This window comes from Urocitellus parryii, chromosome 11 (genome assembly GCF_045843805.1).
Source record: "Urocitellus parryii isolate mUroPar1 chromosome 11, mUroPar1.hap1, whole genome shotgun sequence".
In the NCBI taxonomy this organism is placed as follows: Eukaryota; Metazoa; Chordata; class Mammalia; order Rodentia; family Sciuridae; genus Urocitellus; species Urocitellus parryii.
In genome coordinates, this window is record NC_135541.1 from 44261372 (window position 1) to 44281686 (window position 20315).

General features: G+C 40.6%; 1 protein-coding gene across 1 annotated transcript in view; it reads left to right on the top strand.

Annotated features, from left to right (window-relative positions):
• Patj (PATJ crumbs cell polarity complex component) overlaps nucleotides 1–20315 on the top strand; it is a 331415-nt gene that overhangs the window by 280416 nt on the left and 30684 nt on the right. Inside the window, exons 35-38 of the mRNA XM_026407227.2 lie at nucleotides 8262–8345; nucleotides 13934–14127; nucleotides 17202–17349; nucleotides 17687–17773. Coding sequence (XP_026263012.2) covers nucleotides 8262–8345; nucleotides 13934–14127; nucleotides 17202–17349; nucleotides 17687–17773 — 513 coding nt within the window. The remainder of the gene's footprint in view (nucleotides 1–8261; nucleotides 8346–13933; nucleotides 14128–17201; nucleotides 17350–17686; nucleotides 17774–20315) is intronic.

The following is a 20315-nucleotide window of genomic DNA, read 5'->3' on the forward strand; positions in this document are numbered from 1 at the left end:
ATGAAAATATGGACCAAAATTGTTGTTATTCCTCAAAATCATCAATTTTGACCACTCAAGTGTATATATATATATATTCTCCTCCCTTTATTTGCTAGATATGCCCCTTAAAACCTAGATATCTTCATCATCTTGGGGACCCTTGTTAGCAATTGTTCGGCACTTACTATGGTTCACAATTTACACGTGACATTTCAAATGTATAAAACCTTATTTTATACCCAAACTCTGAAATGTAGGATTTATTAGTTCTTTTTACAGAGGCAGAAATACTAACTCAGAGATTTTTAATAACTCAATGAGAGCATTGATCATAATGTTCTAATGAACTAGACACAATGGTGTACACCTATAATCCCAGCTACTCGTGAGGCTGACCCAGGAGGATTGCAAGTTGGAGGTCAGCCTCAGCAACATAGCAAGACCCTGGTCTCAAAATGAAATAAAAAGGGCTAGGGATATAGATGAGTGCTTGCTCAGCATGTGTAAAGCCTTAGGTTCAATCACTGTACCACAAACAAAAAAATAAATAAAGTTGTGATAAGTGGCAGATTTCAAATCTGAATGCAGGTTTCCCTGGCCAAACCAGGGCTCATCCCATCTGGCATTGTGGCTTTTCACTATTTACAGAGTGGAAAATTCCCCCTGGCAACTTGACAGAGGCTGTGAAAAGTTAAAATTGACCTCAATTTTTATGCAATTTCTTCTAACATTCTGTGAGTCTGACCTGGTCCATTGACTTGCACTGACCAATAGTGTGAAACGGCATTGAGTGACTTCTAATCCTTGGCTCCAGTAGGCCTGTGGCTGTAGCCCTGACCCTCCTAAAGCTCCACCATTCTGTGAACAGGCTTAGACTGCACCCCTTGAGGGTGGGATGCCTCAGGGAGGGACCACACGGAGGGAGAGAGGCCAGCCTCAGCAACTTAGCAAGACCACTTTGCACACTGCTTAGCCTCGCACAGGCCTAGAATTTTAGAGCTGGAATGATGTTCAATGTCATATAGGTCTGCTCAGCGCTTCGCAGATAATTTTAGGTGTCTTGAACAACGTGAACCAGTTGGTTACCTCCAGAACTGTCAGAAAATTTAACTCCTCTGACCCCCATTTCTCCACACACTACTGTACGAATTTCATCCTAACTGAAAGTTGAGTTTGGGGGTTTTGTTTTTCTCCTGCGGTGCTGGGATTGCACCCAGGGCCTTGTGCATGTACTAAGCATTCTACTTCTGAGCTATGTAGCTTCATCTTCAGCCCTTTCCTTAAAAAAATAAAATAAAATAAAAAGATACAGGATCACACTAAGTTGCCCAGACTGCCCTCAAACTTGCAATCCTCCCACTTCTACCTCCCAAGTAGCTGGGATTACAGGGATATACCATCATGCCCAGAGAAAGTACTTTTAGTACTTAAAGAATTTAGTCACAAGGTTGAGGGTGTAGCTTAATGATATAGTACTTGCCTAGCATGCTTGAGTTTTATATCTACCATTAAAAAAAAATCCCTAAAAATTTAGTCACAAAGGATTTGGGATGGATAAGAATCATGTTACGAGAATCATGATCTTTTCATTTATATAAATACAGTTTACTCTTACAACATTGCTCAGAATGAGGTATACCTTAAGTGTTAGCCCAACATTTTTTTAAACTCTGTAACTGCAGTAGACATCACAAATCGGATACTTAGTCCATAACCATGTGCTTTTCAATATAGATTTGAGCATAGCTTTGGTCTGGGTTTCACTCTCCGTTCTGTGTTATTGCCCCTTATTGGTGTGGCCTTCCAGCTGAAAAGGCATCCAAAGCATAGAGGGCACATCTGTCTCATCTCTCTGACCTTCCAGTGACAGCCACAGAGAACTCCATTAATTGGTGCTTGAAAGTAGCATCCCTCCACTAAAGCACAAATCTGAACTGTGGTTTCTTTCAGAAGAAAAGAAAAATGCCCATTTTACAATACAACATCTTCAATATTCTTTTGGTCTTTGAAGGTCTTTTTTATTAGGAGGGGTTTTTCCCTAAAAGCAAGGTAATAAGACAGAACACTTTTTTGGGATCATCGATAAATAGGTTTTCCATCTTAAACATGAAATTTAATGCGAAACTTTTCTGTAGTTAAAAAAATAATGTCCGTTGGGATTTTTTTTATGAGGAGTGTGGATGGGGGCTTTTATGAGTGTGGCAAAGATTGGGCTTAATCCCAGAGCGATCCAAATTAAGTCAACGTGCCTAGAAGCAGTAAAATTAAGCCATGTGTACATAGTCTTCTGTAATTATCTACCATATAATTCTTGGTCAAAGTTTTCTCTTACATTGCTTGATAAAGCAATCTACTGAATATCTAAAATTGTGAAAAGCATAAACTCATTCTAAAATAGTTCAGTGACTAAAGGGTCTTTATGGATATCTTCAACCCACAGTTGAATTTTTAGTTAATTTTTCTAACACATGGGTTCTTTAAGTGTTATGGGCCTTTTGCCGAATGATTGGTGTGGTGATGAGTTACTTTATCTACTTGTTGGCAGCTTGAACAATAAAGAAAATGTTGATTGATGGGCTGAAATGCCTGATGACTCTGCCTCTGTCTAAGCATACACTACTACATGCTAAGAAATTCTTTTCCTGCAGTTCAGAGTTTAAATCCCCTTGGAAGAGTTTGGGATTTCTGTGGGGCTCAATGATAATTAAGTCTCTTGTACTTGGCTCCTTTAAATTGCTCTCTGAGTGAAAGTAAATTCTCTGGGAGTTCAGAAGGATTTAAGATCCATTTGTGATGAGCATTTTGATTGTGTATCACTAATCCTTTACCATCAGAAGATTGCTTGGGTTGGGACAAATGATGGCATACAAACCCCTCCTACCTCCCCCTTTATTTTTTATTTTTATTTTTTGGGGGGGACAGGTACCGGGGATTGAACTCAGGGGCTCTTGACCCTTGAGCCCCATCCCCAGCCCTATTTTGTATTTAGAGACAGAGTCTCACTGAGTTGCTTAGCACCTCACTTTTATGGAGGCTAGCTTTGAACTTAAGATCCTCCTGAGCCGCTGGGATTACAGGCATGCACTACCACACCCAGCATCCTTTCTTCCCCTTTCTGAGTCATTTTGATCCCTATTTCTGTCTCCAACCAATTCTTCATAATCACCTAGTGAAAATTTATTTAGTGCCTATGCTTGGCTTAGTACCAGGATATAGGGATGAGTCAGAAGCAGCCCTGGTCCTGAAGAGTTTCCCTGAGGTGGGTGGTATAGGAGGACACATATCCATAAACAGGCAATTGTACTGTTAGGGATAAGTTCAATACTGGGCAAGGCATTGGTGACCCACAAGAAGGATGGATCAATTTGGCCAGGGCAGGGAGTCAGAGAAGATTTCATAGAAGAGGTAGCGCTTGGTTGACTCAGATAGAATTCCATGAAACAGGAGGCAACAGATAAAAGAGGACATGACCTTCAAGCACTTGGGGCCCTCAGACTTTCCAAATATAGAGGGTGTAGAATATCTCTGTCAAAGTGTCTGAGCAGCTTGATGCTGTGTGTTTCTAGACCAGAAGGTTAAGTGGGGGAGGAGCAGGACTGAAGAGAAGCTTTTCCATGCATGAGTTTTAGTTTACTTCCCTGTGCCTGTGTTATCTTTATTTTAAAATAAATAAATACTTACTCTTTTAGGAGTAGAAACATTAAGACACTAATCCCTTAAACAATGTGATGAATTTGTTAGCCAGCCACTGCTTCCTGGGTATCTATTTTTAAGTCGTCTCTAACTGTGAAATAAAGGAGTGTTCCTCAGTTAAAGGTGTTTCAGAAATATGTTTGTAAGCAGAAGACTCTTCCCACATCTCTGAAATCTGACCTGACCCTAAGAGACTCCAACTCCAAGATCAATTTCTTCTCTGACTGGAGTTATTAAGTCAAAAAACAAGTTAAGGTGTCCAGGGGAGGCTGTCCATCTTGTGTCAATCAGTGGGCAAACAGGTGGTCTTACCTGTCATCCCAATGACTATTACAACTACCAGGCGGAAGTTAGGTCTGGGCCCTGCCTCTCTTGGTTTTCTAGAAACAAACCTCAGGTCTGTGCCACTAAGAAACAGAAATTAATCTACTTTCTTGGGCTGAATAGCTCTTTATTTTGAACATAAGCTTGTCACTTATATCTATGCTAAAGTTGGTTTATATCTTCTCCTATAGGGATCAAAAAACACACCATCTGATGATTGATATAAGTGCATAGAAACAGAACTCAAAGATGACGATACTGTTTTGAGGTGGGGAGGGGGCCTACCAGTCGTGCCCATGCACTGCAGGCCATGGCTCATGTGCCAGCGTAGCTCGGGAGACCCATCGATCTTCACCACCTCATTAGGCCAAGGGCTTCGATTTCCACTTCCGTGCATTGTTCCTTTGCTGGCTCTATAAAATGATCAACTCATGGCCTCAAGGTTTTTGCTGTAGAGTTGAGGTGACACTATTTCAACAGAATTGATGCCATATGGAAAATCTCGAGTTAGCTTTTGTACAAGTACACAGTAAACTATTCAAACCAGATGTGACACTTGCTGTCCTGGTGAAACCATTGTGAGTTGGAATGTAACTTCTTCCTGCTCAGAAGCTACAAAGACTTGTTGAAGTCTGGATCTTTATAGCCTCTATTTACTCACCTGAGAATGGGACTAATTGTGCTGAACTTGCTTGGTTGTTACGAGTTGTAAGTGTATAGCATCCTTGGCACATAGATATTAAATAAATAAGTACTAATAAAATTAGTACCATGTACTGGCATTGTACACAAACCCTTATCTATAGACACTATTTTTAAAACCATTAAAAACAAAAACAAAAATGGTATCCCAGAGAGGTCACCAGTCTTCCCAAGGCCCATGGCCAGCAGTAGCAGGGCAGGATTTGGACCGAGGAAGTCTGACGCCCAGGAGCTGGCTCATCATTACTACCTCTAGGGCCTCTGCCCAGAACAAGCCAGCAGCCACCCATGGGGTGATTCACAGTTGAAGACAGATTCTGGAATAAAGAATTTTAGAAACCTTGGGACTGGTAGACGGAGAGTCACTGCAGTATTTTGGGTAGAGCAATGTTATACGCATGGAGCAGAGATAGGAAGTATGCAGGAGAAACACCCAGAGCCGCAGTTTTGCTCAGAGAGCTTAGGAGCATTCCAGTTTAGGAGGATGGGCTGGGGATTTAGCTCAGTTGGTAGAGTGCTTGCCTCGCATGCACAAGACCCTGGGTTTGATCCCCAGCACCAGAAAAAAAAAGGGGGGGTGGGATTTAGGAGGATATCCAGTGGAGATAAGCATATGCATGATCAACTCCACATTTTTAATTTAAATTAATGTCATTCTTTCATTAATGACCCATGAGTTCATCTGATCAGATTTTTTTCAGAGCCAGAGAGAAGTAAAATTTTAATATTGCTTTATTAAATTGATGCCTAAAATATCCCAACTTAGTATCCTTTTTTCTAAGCTGACCTACCCTGTTAAGTACATAAGTTTTAAAAAATAATCAAATCCATGTTTCTTTTCAACTCATCAGCTTACATTTCTAATTAGCTCTTGGGCCCCCAACGCCTCACCTCTGCCACTCCTGTTCAACGCAACTGTCCACAGTGATGGCTTCATAGAACGCTTTTGCAACACAAGGGCACAGAATAAGAAAGGAAGCCTTTTCAATCAACAGGTCACAGTGTCTCGTGTTTTATTGCATTTTTACTGATTCCGACAAATTATAGCAGTAGTCAAGCAAAAGGAAAGAAATGAATGGGGAGTTTTTCATGGAGCAAGATTTATGGACTGAAAAGGGATCCTTAGCAATGAACTCAGCATGTATTTGAGACTATTAACAGTGTCTTTCCTTTATGTATGGTAGTTCATGAGCACCAGAAAGTATGGAAGGGTTTTAGATTTGGACCACTTTATGGAATAAAAACTCCATGGGATCCCTTTCTTCCTTTTGACTATGAATGAACAGAAATTTCCCATTTGACTTTTATAATTTTACAATATCAAAGGGTTTTATACTGAAAAGCAAGCTCTGAAAAACCCACTTGTGGTCTGGGTTCATTGTGTGATTCTTCCAGCCCAGGAAAGATGGGGCATTTGGGCACAAACCTTGCAGGCCTGCCTTGCAACACAGGTGCTCCTAGGAGCCCTCTTTAACTTCTTCCTGCCCTGCCTCAAACTAGACCCCGGGGTGGGATCTTGGTAGAGTTGGGATCATCTCAAACCACTGACCCAGCAAGATTCTGAGTCTCCCTGGAGAAGGTGCAAAAAAAACAAACTCTTGGTAGTTAAATGCTCCCTAGATCTGCAAAATTCATGTCAGAATTAAAACAAAGAATAATCTAAAACAATCTGTTGCTGGTACAGAATCTGAAAGATATATTACCTGGATCAAGGTAACTTTTCCTGGCTCTTGAGAGCTGACTACCTCGATAATTGTTATAATGCAAAATGTCTTCTGAATTGTGTAGTGATAAATGAAAGTATTGTAAAGATATTTGGAATCCAGATGAGTTATTTGGTTATAAACTTTTTATTTTATTTTGTTGCTTCTCTACTCCAGAATGTGTATAAGAACCGTTTGTGTATGTGTTTGTTTTTAAGAATATAGTTTAGTGTGTTTTTGTTTTTTCTGTCTTGTTATATTTTTACAAGAAATATTTTAATTTTTTTCTTCATTTCATGTGAGCTTAAATGAAAACACTCCATACTTCTCAGCTAATGTAAAATCCAGCCTCAGCCATTTGGCTGGCTCATTAGCTCTCAGGGTTGTTAACAAAGCACCCTAACATTGGTCAGACCTTTGGGATCATTACTGTCAGTCCACCCTGGTAACCAACAAGCCCTTACTAACCCAAGCCTATAAGATCTCTGTACATCCAGAAGTCCTATTGCTTGCAGGGCTGTGCTTGAGACACTTTATGCCTGGAGTCTGCCATAAAGGCTTCAACCTTGATCATTGCCTGTAGGATCTTTAGCCTATGTGTGCTGCAGGAAGGGAATGGGAAACCCTTGGCAGGGCAGGTCCCAGATCATTATTGTGGGACCCCTCTGTTTCCATCTCCACACAAAAGCTCTTTCCCTCTTCCAGAGCCCTCCAGACACCCAGCATAATCCATTCAACATAATCCTTTCGGTGCCTTTGACTCTCTCAAACCCAGAAAGAGTCCAGGACTTCAGTTGCTTCAGTTTTCAGCACCACAAGATCCCACAGGCAGAGAATTTCAAACCTTGACTACTTGTTAAACAGGAGGGAGAAGAGGCAAAGATAATGTGAACAACTCAATATTTTTAGAATCGTCCCACCTGAATACATAACTCTTCGTTGTGTACATATGTAAATTGTCTGCAGAGGTCCTTAGGAAACTTCCAGTGGTGATGGCCTCTGGAGAGTGGGACTGGGAGGTCAGGATGAGAGGCACCGTGTGATGATATTTGTATCCAGATTCATGTCATTTTGGTGGTGTTTAAAAAATATAAGGTTATTAATTTGAAGAGTTGCACATTATTTTTAATTCATTAACCACGAAATATGTTCTTTAACCAGAGCTTCTACTGTAGATAATTTTGTCCTAATGTGGATAAAGTTCAGAGGAGTAAATTTGCCCAAGATCACATAGTGGCAGGATTCAAACTCACAGCTGTGTTACACTTCAGTCCATGAATGCTCTTTCTTCTCCTCTAGGCTTTATCCTCCAGCAAGGGAGGACATTGGTTCATTCCACTAAGGCCTTTTCTTTCATTGCCAAGTCACACGACCTGGCAAACCCCCTTCATCAGGCCACACATTTATGCCAAATCCTTGAATACCAATAAATACCTGAAACTGTGTTTCAAAATACACCATAAAATATAAATAAGAATGACACATAGTTCACCCTAAGTTCCTACATGGCAGCAGTGTTTAAAGTTAACAGTGAAACACAAGCAGGAAGTTTAACATGAAATACCAGGCAAAGGCAGTGCTTAAGAACTAAAATAATCGAAAGAAAGCTTAATTATTCGTCCAAATATATGTTAACTATGTATCTTATTTATCCTTATGTCAAATAGATAGAATGTGGCATTATGAACAAATCATGAGTTGCTGCCTGTGGTTTGGTTGCTTACTTAAGGAAGCATTTATGCTTATTGAAAATTAATTAGAAGGTGAAAGTGAAGATTTGTGTCCACCGAAAACTAAAAAATAAATAAATATTTTTTAATAAAAGAAAGAAAATTAATAAGAGTTTGCTTTTTGCAGGATGCTATAGTCATACATGAAGTCTATGAAGAAGGAGCAGCAGCCAGAGATGGAAGACTTTGGGCTGGTGACCAGATATTAGAGGTATATAATTTTGAGTTTCATTTTATACCAGTAAATATGGTTCCTTGCTGGGTGGGGTGGCACACACCTGTAATTCCAGCAGCTTAAGAGGCTGAGGCAGGAAGATCACAATTTCTAAACCAGCCTCAGCACTTAGGAGGTCCTATGCAACTTAGCAAGACCCTGGCTCAAAATAAAATACAAAAAAGGACTGGGGATGTGGCCAATGATTAGGCACCCTGGATTCGATCCTGGTACCCAAAAAAAAAAAAAAAAAAAACCAACAAATTTAGTTCCTTTCCTGACTTTGATCTACAAAGTCAGTTTATCCATATTCTACTCAACTCTACCCTTTCTGATTTCTCACACATTTAACAAAATATATATCATGTTCTCTTTTTTTAATGTACATTGAACAACTCACAGGTTTAGAATCATGACAGATTACCAACCTAATTAAAAGGGAAGTACATCTTATTGTTCTATCATTTTAATATCCATGGCCCTATATAATATGGCAACCAGATTTTTTTGTTTCTCCATTGTACCTTAACTAAATTCCCTCCTGAAAACACATATAGACGCACGTACACATAAGCATATATGCTTGAAATGTTGAAAACTTTAATTGCAGCTTAAATATTATTTTCTTAATCTTAATAAACCTTTATGCCTAACAGAAGCCCAGGCCTTGCCATCAGCATTTTCAAGTTGATGAAAAAGTAGAATCTTCTCCTGTATATAGTCCTTATTAAAAATTGAAATTCTAGGGCTGGGGATGTGTGTAGCAGCAGAACACTTGCCTAGCATATGCCAGGCTGTTGGTTTCATCCCCAGCACCACCAAAAAAAAAAAAAAAAAAAAGAAGAAGTGCTGAACTTGACTCTTTCAAATTGCCTTTCATTTAGCAAAGTTGTTAAAGCCTTAAAACTGCCAACATAGGCAGTGTCTGCACTGGGGATTGAATAGGAAGCCAATGCCAGGTGTTCTGGTAGGTGGAACTAAAGAGCTTTTCCAGGGATGTGAAACCTTAAGGTATCATTTATTTCTTTCATTGGATGGATTTAATGAAATAGTTAGCATTTTATGGTGGGCATGTGCATTTTTGCTTTGCAACTTTAATATAGCACATTACAAATGACATCATAGAGTTTTATTTTCCCCCTTGGTGGTTTATTCCTGCCTCCCAAGATGAAAACAGACATATAATTAAGGGCAGAAAATGTAGACAAGAAGGGGTTAAAGGAAAGGCCAACCTAACTACAAATTAAACTGAAGCCAAGTTATTGGGTTTCTCTGCAGACTTTGTTGTGCTTCAGAGTTGGATCAAGACATAGTCCCAGTACATTCATTAAGGCACAAGTGTGTGGGGTTACAAAAATAAGCAAGGCCTCTTTGGGAAATGGCCTGACAACTTTAGCATAAAATACAGTTTTGTTTTGTTTCGTTTTTTGGCTTTGGTACTGGGGATCAAACCCAGGGGCACTTAACCACTGAGCCACATCCCCAGCCCTTTCTTGTATTTTATTTAGAGACAGGGTCTCACTGAGTTTCTTAGGGCCTCACTAAGTTGCTGAGGCTGACTTTGAACTCGTGACCCTCTTGCCTCAGGCTCCCAAATTGCTGGGATTACAGGCATGTGCCATCACACCCAGCTATAACACAATATTTTTGTGAACAGAGGTTGTGGGGTTTTGGGGGTTTTATTTTTTCCTCCCTAGTTTTTCTGATCATTTGGTATTTTTATAATTGGCTTTTGAGAATGAGGAGGTTAACTGTTTAAAAATAAGCAGATGTAAATATGCCTTTATATTTATATGGATTGTACATTCATCAATGTCCTATAATGGTCACTTGAAACAAAGTCTGATATGCTCATTTTCTTTGAGTATGGCAATAGCTGCACAGCATAAATACACATGTCAAAATTCATCAAGCTAGCCATAGTGGCACATGCCTTTAATCCCAGCAATTTGGGAGACTAAGATGGGAGGATCACAAATCCAGAGCCAACCTCAACAATTTGGTGAGACCTTTGTCTCAAAATGAAAGTTAAAAGGACTGAGACTAGAGCTCAGTGTTAGAGTACTGGCAAGCTTGCAGACCAGGGTTCAGTACTGCATAAAATAAAACTATTAACTGTACACATTACAGCCATGTGCAAGGATACCCACATAGAATCCCAGCACTCAGGAGGCTGAAGTGGAAAGATCAATTAGTCCAGGAGTTTGAGACCAACATGGACAACATAGCAACATCCTCTATCTCCCTCCCTTCCTCTCCCTCCCCCCCCAACACACACACACACACACACACACAAACACAATTGACCATTAAGTACCTGTAATCCCAGCTATTCACGAAGTTGATACAGGTTTATCCCAAATTTAAGGCCAGACTGGGTGATTTAGCAAGACCCTATCTCAAAACAAACAAACAAACAACAACAAAAAGTTGGGAATGAATAATTAGAACAAATTAAAAAAAAAATTAAAGTTGGAGATGTAGCTCTTAGATAGAATGTTCCTGGTTTCAGTTCTCAGAACCAAAAAATAAATTGTATTTTAAATTTGTATAGAGTTTTCAGCAATTATACCTCAACAGAAAAGAAAATATTAACCATCTCTATTTGTATTGGATAGACCTTCGGCTAGAGGTGCTCTCTTCCATATAGTATATTCACATACAGGTGAACATTCAGTAACGATTAACATGCAGCCATGTGCGGTGGCGCCTATAATCCCAGCTACTCAGGAGGCTGAGGCAGAAGGATCACAAATTCAAGGCTAGTATAGTTCAGGGATAGAATGCTCCTGGGTTCAATTCCCAGTACCAGGGGAAAAAAAAAAAACAGCATGAAGAAGGCAAATTTGTTTTAGATAGAAGAAGAATTTGAAGGTGAAGTTACCATTTCTGGCATTTTACAGAATTATATTGTCTGATCTGGATGGATTCTGTACTTCTCATTAAAGATGGGAAGTGTAGGATCTAATTCATCATAGTATATCATAGGTATAGTTGGGAAATTGAGTTTGCATGTTCCTTTCCAAGCAGCCTTAGCCCCCACACTTGGATGGGTTCCAGTTGGCCGTATGCACACATGCAGAATACACAGCTACTGGCCAGCTTGGGTGGGACATTTTAAGACCAGGAAATAAGTTCCCCTCATCAAGCACTGATGTGAGGACCTTCCCGTGGCCTTCTGCTCATGGGATTCCATTCTGCAGGCTGGTTTTATGGTTTTAGTACTATCCTCAGGTTAAAGTTAGGACAAGGCAGATTTCGCCTCCAAGGATATTGTCAAATAATGTTTTAGCATGGTGAGATTAATGAATTGATGAGGGTGCACTGTCTTCTTTCTGATTCTCCTTTTGGGTCCATCTTTCCTCTTATCCCACCCCTACTACCATTATCTCTTCTATGCTGGTGTAAGTGGGAAAAGAAAGAGAGTTGATGCCTAATTTTCCCTGTGGAATAAAATAATGGGGAACTACATTCCTGCTTTGGCTATCTTTTTCTTCTCAAGTAGTGGCTCACCCACTTTTCCCATCCTGCTCAGGACGTGATGTCCTCTTCTTGACATCCGGGACTTTTGAGGATCCTTCTCAAATAGGGAGCCGCCTATTACCTCCGCTCCTCTTCTGTGATCAGTGTTCTAAACAGTGCAGTACTTGTGTGAGGCACTCAGGGGCGTTCATCACGCCACAGCACTCTGGCTGCACTGCGGCATTTCTGTTGTGATTATTACATTTAGTGGCCTCCTGATAAGCAGAGGAGCAAATGAAAACTGTGAACCGAGATCCCTTTGATCTGAGCAGACACCTTATGAGGAAATTTAGTAATTGCTTTTGTAATATTAGAAAGTAATGGTAATGCTTTTAATTAAAAGTATATTTGTTAGAGCCTTTCAAAAGGAATTTAGAGGCTTAGAAAGTTCACCTTCCATCCGTGAGGATCCCCTCCTCCCCCTCTTTTTTTAATTGAGTAACAGGAGTGATCTTGTGTGCCATCTATTGGAATACAGGAAAATAACCAGCTCAGAGCCCATTTTCTAGTGACATTGTTTCCCCTTTGTTCCCTGCGTGTATCTTGCAAACAATGAGAATGCATTCATTGGTCTAAAATAAAATGGAATTATCATGCAGAGAATAGCTCTGGCTGAGCTTTCTTCAATACCTTGCAAACATCAACTTCTAACTTACATTAAACATAACTATGTGCCAAACCCTGTGCCAAATGCTTCATAGGACTTTTTTTTTTTTTTTTTTTAAACCAGGGATTGAGGGCTGGGGTTGTAGCTCAGTGGTAGAGTGCTTACCTTGCATGTGTGACCCTATCTCAAAACAAACAAACAAACAAACAAAAAAATTCCATCCTCAGCACCACATAAAAATAAATAAATGAAATAAAGATGTATTTTACTTAGAGACAGGGTCTCACTGAGTTGCTTAAGGCTAAATTGCTGAGATCTAGCTTTGAGCTGTCGATCCTCCTGCCTCAGCCTCCTGAGCTGCTGGGATTACATGCATGTGCCACCGTGCCCAGCCATTATAGGGCTTATGTAATTTAGTCATCACAACACTAAATAGGTATTACTATGGTGTCCAAATCCATCTATATTCAATACCCAGGTCCTTAGCCACTGTTATCCTGGTTGTATTTAGTCTAAGTGAGTAGAGAGGCCACTGAGATACACCAGAGAAGAAAAGACAGCTTGAAAATTGTGCTTTTTAAGCCAGGAACAGTGTCACGTGCCCATAAACCCAGCTACTCAGAAGGCTGAGGCAAGAGAATTGCAAGTTCAGCAACTTAGCAAGGCCCTGCATCAAAATAAAAAGGGCTAAGGTTGTAGCCCATTGGTAGCGCACTTGCCAACCTGACAGGAGGCCTGTGCTCCTTCCTCAGTACTGTGAAAACAAAGTCAGCTTTAAAACAATTTCTTGGCTCATAGAATCAGCTTTAAACAACAGCCCAATATCACCTTCTTTAGGAACAGTCTATTCTCTTTTCTCCCTTCAGGGTTGTTTTTTTTTTTTTTTTTTTTTTTTTTGATGTTGGGTCTTTGATACTATTGGAGATACCAGTCCCTCATTTCTTCCAGGACTATTCTAAAGTAGTTGTGATGACAGCAATTAAGAGTAACGGGGGTGGAGGGGGGGGGCTGGGATTATGGCTCAGTGGTAGAGCACTCACCCAGCATGGATAAGGCACTGGGTTCGATTCTCAGCACCACATAAAGATAAATAAATAAAGATATTGTGTCCATCTACAACTAAAACATTTTTATAAAAATAGTAATGATGTCAATCAGGAGTGAACTGAGTCTAAAACTGCTGACACTGTTTATTTCCCTTTAACCGAATTCAAATGATTCAGTCCTCTCCCCCTCTCCCCAGTCAAGTTCACAGCTATGTGAATTGCGTGATCATGTGCACTCACCCACCACCCCTCCTTCATATTTCAAGCAGCTCGTGCTGCTAATGGTCACACCTGTGTGTTTTGGGAAAGACTGGAAATTCCTAGAGGTTTTTCACTGGTTGGATCAGGGAGCTTCCGCAGGCAGAGGGGGCTCTGTGTCAGCAGCCACCACAGGATGCCCATTGTTGCAGGTTAATGGGGTTGACCTGAGGACCTCCAGCCACGAGGAAGCCATCACAGCCCTGAGGCAGACCCCGCAGAAGGTGCGACTGGTGGTGTACCGCGATGAGGCACACTACAGGGATGAGGAGAACTTGGAGATCTTCCCTGTGGATCTGCAGAAGAAGGCTGGCCGAGGACTGGGCCTGAGCATTGTTGGGAAACGGTAAGGACTACTGTGCAGGTCAGCACTGACCTTTCCCTTCACACCTCTAGAACTAATGCCTGTGGACACTGAAGGGTAAAGCCCGACGTAAAGTAATTATGGGATTTCTTTTTTTTTTTTTTTTTTAAGAGAGAGGAGAGAGAGAGAGAGAGAGAGAGAGAGAGAGAGAGAGAGAGAATTTTCAATATTTATTTTTTAGTTCTCGGTGGACACAACATCTTTGTTGGTATGTGGTGCTGAGGATCGAACCCGGGCCGCACGCATGCCAGGCGAGCGCGCTACCGCTTGAGCCACATCCCCAGCCCTAATTATGGGATTTCTAAACTAAGATGCTTGTAGCCAGGCACGATGGCTCATGCCTGTAATCCCAGTGACTCAGGAGGCTGAGGCAGGAGGATCACAAGTTCTAGGCCGGAGTGAACAATGTAACAAGACCTTGTATCAAAATAAAAAATGAAAAAGGAGTGGGGATATAGCTCAATAGTAGAGCTTCCCTGGTTCAATCCCCAATACCAAAAAATCAAAATAAAACTAAAATAATTATGAATATGTAAACTTCATAGGTCATACCTCCAAACATCTTACCAAAAAAGAAAAACTTACCATATCATGATAGAACTCCAAACCCAAACAACCCAATCTATTTTATTTCCTTCTAGAGTAAAAACAGCTAGCAAGGTCTTTTCTACTTGGAATACCTAGGGAGGAGGCTTGTAGAGAGTAGTTAATACAACTATATCCAGGAAACAGATCATGTTAAGAGGTTGATTCATACAATGTTAGATTAAGAAAATTGATCTGGCATGGAGCATCATGATAATTTCATACTGTGTTAAACTAGTTGGTAGAGATAGTTGAGTGGCAAACATGATAGTAGTTTTCTTTTCAGAAAGAAGTCCCCAAATGTGATGGCTTACACATATAACCCTAGCTACTTGTGAGGCTGTGGGAAAAAAATTCCAAATTGGAGGCCAACCTCAGCAAATTGACCATGTCTCAAAATAAAAAGGGCTAGGGATATAGCTGGATGGTAGAGAGCAATCCCTAATGCCATTAGAAAAGATAAGACGGCAGGGAGGGAGGAAGGGAAAAGAAAGGAAAGATGTCCCCAAAATAATAGTTTGCACCAAAAATACAGATGGATCCTGGTGGCTAGGTTGCTCCAAGTCTGTACTGCTTAACAATGTGATAGGAATTAAAGTAATTGTTCCAGGATGAAATTAGGAAGTTTCTCTTACACTGAATTGGAAAGGAAAGTAATATCACAAAACTGTCGTCCTAGCTTCCATGGTTTACTGGTTTGGGTATCTAGCCTGCAAAACTTCTAGGTAATATGCCTGTATGGCCTTAGATTGCCTTGAACATCGTCCTGGGGAGAATTTAAGTCCATGTTATAGATGTCATGGAATGTGCCCTCAAAGACCTCCGGTGACTCTCATGCCTTTATGCAGCAGTCCAATACACAGCAATATTAGCTGTCCCCACAACCTTTTTTTTTTTTTTTTGGTACTGGGATTGAACCCAGGGGCAGAGGGGCAGTTAAGCACTGAGCCACATCCCCAGCCCTTTTTATGTTGTATTTTTATTTTGTTTTGGAAGCAGTGTCTTGCTAAGTCGCCAAGGCTGGCTTTTGACCTCATGAGCCTCCTTTCTCAGTCTCCTGAGTTGCTGGGGTTACAGATGTGCACCACCACACCCAGCTAGTCCCCATTTTTTAGTTCTGTGCTGTCATGATACCATGACATTTTTACTTCAGCACAATAAAACCATCACTCTGAAAATGCATTTCAAAACAAAAATGCTCAATCTCTTACATTTCTAAACAAAAAGCAATGCACATGTGGGTGCAAAGCAACTGACAGAGAAATATTGAAGTTTGCTTTCTTGTCCTGAGACATACACATACCTGGGGAGTTTCCATTTAGAGTAATGACTTTGCTTTATTATCATGTGGTAGATTGATGAAATAATTATATTCATACAGCATCACCATTTCAGGTTGAATTTGTAAGGAGATTTATATTTCTTAGCACAAAAACTTGAGCTGTAAAGGATCAGGTGTATCTCTCTAAGAATTCAGTTCCCTTTCACTAACAATTTCATGTCTTGGAGTTTATCTTAACAATATGCTTGCAGGTATTTATTGCACATTGTTTGCAGTAGCTAAAGAATGGAAATAACCCATTTGTCCATTATGGAACGCCTACAGAATAGTATGTAGCCACAGAACAATGAGGAAGCTCCAAGTGCTAATAAAGATCAGTTGGAGCTGGGGTTGTAGCTCAGTGGTAAAGCAGATGCTTAACAGGTATGAGGTCCTGGGTTTAATCTTTAAAACAAACACATACACACACCACACACCACACACACATACACACAAAAAAAAAAAATCAATTGCCAACCTGTATTAAGTGAAAGAAGAAAAAGAAATCTGTATATGGTCACTCATATACACTTATGTACTTTGCATGGGCATTTTGCTTATGTGTAAACAAAATATTCCTTTTACCTACCCAAGAAACAGGTAATGTGGGTTGCCTCTGAGAAAGGAACTTGGTAATAGAGGTGAGAGGAAAACTTTTCAAGATGTATACTTTTTAACCTGTCTAATTTTCAGATATAAATTTGTGTATTCATCAAATACATGTTATTAGGTCTTTAAAAATAAAGGCAAGAAAAACGTGAAAAGACTAGAATTCGATCAAATAGAATACATCAAATGTTAGCTTATCTTCTCTAGAGAAATAACCTGTTGATTTTAAGAGTACTTATCTGCATCTTTTAAAGTAAATTTCCATTTCACTCCACTAAAATTTTCACCTTGCGAAAAAGTATGTCCTTGGACCAATAAAAATTAATATGCAGTAGGCAGAATAAATAAGCATAAACTAAAGAGTGGTGTGCTGCAGTTTATTATTTGGGAAGTAAGTGGAAGCATTGGCTTTGATCGTTTGATAGGGCCCTTCTGCCAAGTTTTAGGATTTAGTGCATCTATATAGAAAGTTAACCATCTCAGATTTTAACTAAGAAGTATGAGGTTTGCCTGTAACCCCACCACTTAATGGTATTAACAGAAATGGAAGCGGAGTGTTTATTTCTGACATCGTGAAAGGCGGAGCTGCAGACCTGGATGGGAGGTTGATTCAGGGAGATCAGATCTTATCTGTGAATGGAGAGGACATGAGAAATGCCTCTCAGGAGACGGTGGCCACCGTCCTCAAGGTGAGTCCCCGGGCTGCCATGCCTGATTTTTCTGTCCTCTTCACCTCATTTTCTGAATGATTTCTCTGTCCATGAGTACTTTCATCAGAAGGGAGAAAGAAAAGAGGTGAATTAGAATCTGGTCCTTTCTGTGCATGTGGGGAGCCATGACGTGAATGCCACTGTGTCTAGAGCCGTCACTCCGCTAGGCTTTTGGGTGATGGTGTCTCGGTTGTGCCTTTTGCCTTCGCAACTCTTTCATGACTCTGGCTGCCGAGATGAGTAGAGGTTCCGCTCTGGTGATTGACAACCTGAATGCTACTGCTTTTCATTTCTGTTCCGTTCTTGTCTTCCCAAGTGTGCACAGGGGCTTGTGCAGCTCGAGATTGGAAGACTCCGAGCCGGTTCCTGGGCCTCCTCGAGGAAGACATCGCCAAACAGTCAGGTGGTCCATGGCTTCACAGCACACTGCCTCCCTCTCCTGCTCCCGCTGGGGGAAAGTTCCTCATTTCATAAGCAATTGTTAGAATAATGTCTAATATTCAGCGTGTTCACAACGCCAAGTGCAGTGTGTTTTCATGTGTTTGAAATAAAAATGAAAGGTGGGATGGAAATTCATTAATCCCTAGATTTTTCTCTCCTTAATTGCCTGCAAATGTTTCTTAGAACCCTTCCTCTCCCTCTGTTAGTCCTATATTGCCTAGGCACACAGCTGTGTTTACTTAAAAAAAAAAAAAAGGCAACATCTGGTAGCAATTTGACCCTCATTAGCACAACATTGTTCTCTTCATTCAATTAAATATTGCTATAAAGTTAACTTGTGAATAGCCCCTCACACATGCTGAGGGCAATTAATGGCATAGTCCTAGGAGAATGAAGTGTGGGGGTTTTTCCCCGGGGAGGGAGGCCTTAGTGGGTGATATTTTGTGGGTTAGCAAACATCTTATGTTTATGTACAAGGCTGATGTAAGTGCCACTTTCTTTAAACAAAGTATATTTCACTGTATTTTTTTCTGTATAATGGCTGATACAATCAAGATTGCAAACTGTATGTTTAGTCCCATTGATACAAAGTGCAGCCATACAAACTTGCATGTGTGCCCTTGGTCTACTTGTGGACAGGCCTTTGTTTTGAAGTTAAAAGCATGGCTTTTAGTCCCTCCCTGGTCACCTTTGACACAGAGCTTCTCCCAGACCTTTGTTCAGAAGATGCTCTAATTTTGTTAGCACAGTAGGTGCTTCCCGAAGGATATTAGCTAAGTTCATTGCTGTCCCAAAATGGACATGGAAAAATATTGTTCAGATGAGCTCACAGACAGGCTGGCCTGTCATTTCTGGCATACATAATGGGCAGCAAATATAGGAAGAAAGATGTGGTGCTGCTGTGGAATCCCATGGGTGACTAGTTGGTGATGGTTCTGACCATACCTGTATAGACAGTGGGCACTGAGGGTGCAAGTTGTTGTCTCAGGCCTCTCCCTGAATGGAAGACTCATGTTTGTTGAATTATTTCATTAAAGCCTCATTGTACACAGGAGACTAGAACGAAGACTAAACCACTCTGGAAATGAGATTTTTCTTCTTGCCAGATTATGAGAGAGCTATAGAGGAGGTTCCACTGGGTATCACTTCTAAAGGAGTTTGAGGGGGAAAAGATTGCAACCTAGACAGAGTAGTATGCAAAGGCCCACTGAGGTAAGGGGAGGTTGTGTGTTTTAAGAGAAATTTGGAATGACAACTGGGATGGAAGGAAGAGCTAGATTTCTGACTTTCTTGAGGAAAATATGTGAGCATCATCATAATTGATATATAAGTTATCAGATTTGAAAACCTGGAACAAAGTGTCAAATACATTTCTTTTCTTTTCTTTTTTTTTTTGGAAGGGAGGCGGGCAGTAGTCCTGGGGATTGAACTCAAGGTCTTGCGTTTGCTAGACAAGCGCTCTACCACTGAGCTACATCCCAGCCCTCAAATGCTTCTCCCTAACTTTCTTGCACAGAATTTTTAGTTTAGAGGATAGAAATTTAATTCAGTGTTTTTAAAAGTGTATTTTGTCATCACCTTGTCCTTATAATTATGGGTGAAATATATGAGAATCCACCCTATTTGTAGGACTGTAGTTGACTATGAAAAGGAACTGTTTTCCATTATCATGAGCCAAAGCCCATGACCCTGATGGAAAAAAAAGAGGATTCCATTCCCAAACGTGTTCACTTCCAGACCTATTGAGAGCAGTCAGGACCTTCCAGGGGCACAGCTTTCCTTCTGAGCAATTATAAGGTAGAGAGAAAGATGCCACCTGTTGGGGATTAAGGAGAATTGTAACTCCATAACTCGTGATTTGATCCGTAGAAAGTGGGTTTCTCAGGAGAGAGCTTGTAGCCTTGGGGCCACTGACACTCTTTAAAAATGGGTTTTTCTGCCAAGCAGGAGGAAGTATCTCAACTCTGAAGAGGAAAGTATGTATTAAGAAAAATCTTGAGAAATCCTTTCCTCATGTACCTGAGGGAACACAGCCAGACAAGTCCAAATTAATAAAGGCCTTGGCAAATACATTATTCTGAGATTGTTTGGGGGCAGAAGTTACAATGTGCTGTACTTCCTTAATGGAGCCATCCTCAAGTGTGATAATATCTACAACTTACATTGAAATAAATTTTTAAAAACGAAGGAGTCATCTGGGTAAAGTGGCACATGCCTGTAATCCCAGCGGCTAGGGAGGATGAGACAGGAGGATAACAAGTTCAAAGCCAGCCTCAGCAACAACGAGGTACTAAGCAACTCAGTGAGACCCTCTCTCTAAATAAAATACAAAATAGGGCCAGGTTTGTGGCTCAGTGGATGAATGCCCTTGAGTTCAATCTCTGGTACAAACAAACAAAAAATAGATGACTCAATTGATGAATAGATGATGTGAAATAAAGAAAATATAGCTAGTGCAATAGCCTGGATGCCTGGACAACTTAGCAAGACCTTGTCTCAAAAGT